At 39.6% G+C, this 1,910-nt stretch overlaps 1 protein-coding gene across 1 annotated transcript; it reads right to left on the minus strand.

The window, feature by feature from the left end:
- Positions 1–567: 567 nt before the first annotated feature.
- Positions 568–729, minus strand: LOC141416077 (small ribosomal subunit protein eS27-like). The gene has a single exon (XM_074053237.1). It carries the CDS (start codon positions 727–729, stop codon positions 568–570), a length of 162 nt encoding a protein of 53 aa, XP_073909338.1.
- Between the last annotated feature and the right edge of the window lie 1,181 nt (positions 730–1,910).

Consider the following 1,910-nt stretch of genomic DNA (forward strand, 5'->3'; position numbering starts at 1 on the left):
TTTTGTGAAGATTTTTGAGATACCATTGAGCAAACTGTTTCCCCGGATTGGCTTCCAGCCCTGATCCTTGTGATGTCTGCCTTCCTGTCCAATTAAAGTGGTTTTTTTCTAGTTATCTAGTTTTGTTTTGTTAGAATTTTTTGTTGTTGTTTTGAACTCAGGTTCTCACACTTGGTATCCAGGTGTTCTCACTTCTTGAGACACTGTCCCCGTTCTTTTCTGTGATGGGATTTTTGAGATAAGGTCTCATGAACTATTTGTCCAGGTCTGGTTTTAAACTGCTCCCCTCCTGCTGTGTGACTACACACATGAGCCACCAGTGTCGTGCCTGGAAAAATTGAAGTTTTGATTCCTTTTAGTATTATGTTTGCATTTCCCCCAAGACTTTGTATTCAAGATTGTTTTCCTTTTATTTTTTTTCCAGAATCAAAATGTTACTGAAAAAGTAACAGAAAATACGGGTCATTTTTTATGCCTCACAAAATCAAATATATTTGCATTATCTTGGAGAGTCACTAAATTATAAGGCTTTCTGTGAGAAAACATAAATTCAGGAAGTTTTAAACATTAGTAGTTCTGCTTTCTCCCAGACAAGCAACCTTCCATGAGCCTGGCTTTTCCTCCTGTAGGCTGACACTGCACTGTTGAACATCCTGTACAAAGAAGCACTGTTTGCACATGGCTGAAAGCTGTGGTAATCTTGTAGCCACCTGAACATTTTACATCCATAAAATACGAATTTGGACTTTGAAATAATGATTTTTCTAAAATTTTTTCTTTTCCTCTTGCAAGGAAAGGTGTAGAAATCCCTATTCAAACGCATGTTTAGTCCTTTGGCAAGGGTAATGTGTCTTGATCACTCAGGTAACAGCCACCTCCAGGAAGCTGCATGTAGGCTAAGATTTTTTTTTTTTGTATAGAAAACAGTGAGTAGAAATTATATCTGTGTCCAGCACCTGAGGACATCCTTTACCATAATATTTCTTGGTTGCTTGAATAGCAAGAAAGTGAACCCCATCCAAGTGTCACTTTACCTGCCCTGACTTTTCATCCCAGCCTGTTTCCACTGACCCTTAAACTCCTGGTCCCACTCTCACTCTCACATGCGGGTACTCCCATCCTTAGAATAGCTACACTTCCTAGGCATACCAGGCTGAGAGTTTCTGCATGCCTTCGGCTTTGAGGCTGTCTGGGGATATGTGACATAGTGATGGAGCAGAGAGTTTTGAACTCAGGGCCTCCTGCTTGCTAGACAGCCAGTCTTTCTCCTTGAGCTATTCCACCAATCCTGTGTTAAGTTGATTTTGAGATAAGTTCTCTTGACATATTTCCTCATGATCTCCGTTCCTGTGAGGTAGGAAAAGCAGGCATGGTTCACCCAAGCCAGCAACCTGCAATATCTAAATCTTTGGCGGATCCTGCATTTTTGTCATACCAGAATTCCTTTATATAGCCAAGGTACAAGATAGAATAATTTCCCATTTCCTTAGAGACTAGGAAGTTTAGGTTTTTAGGTGTTCCATTTAGGTCTGTGATCCAAATAGACAAAATAAATTCTAGGCATGAGTAGCTGTGCATGGCTCATTTTGTTGTTGTTGTTATTTATTTTAATATGACAGGGTGACGTATCAATAAAGTTTTTTTTGTCTGTTTATTCATATGTGCATACAATATTTGGGTCATTTCTCCCCCATCCCTCACCCCCTCCCTCTTCCTCCTACCCCTTCCATTTCCCCTCCTACCCTCTCACTTCCAGGCAGAAACTGATTTGCCCTTATCTCTAATTTTGTTGAAGACAGTATAAAAAATAATAAGGACAAAGCGTTTTTGCTAGTTGAGATAAGGATAGATATACAGGCAGATTCCTTGGGTTGTTTTCATGTACATATGTGTTACATTCTAAATTGATT

This window comes from Castor canadensis, chromosome 14 (assembly GCF_047511655.1).
Source record: "Castor canadensis chromosome 14, mCasCan1.hap1v2, whole genome shotgun sequence".
Taxonomy (NCBI): domain Eukaryota; kingdom Metazoa; phylum Chordata; class Mammalia; order Rodentia; family Castoridae; genus Castor; species Castor canadensis.

Bases quoted from the DNA above. Each gene is read 5' to 3' on its own strand.
- LOC141416077 (XM_074053237.1), bottom strand. From the start codon at position 729: ATGGATGTAAAATGTTCAGGTGGCTACAAGATTACCACAGCTTTCAGC.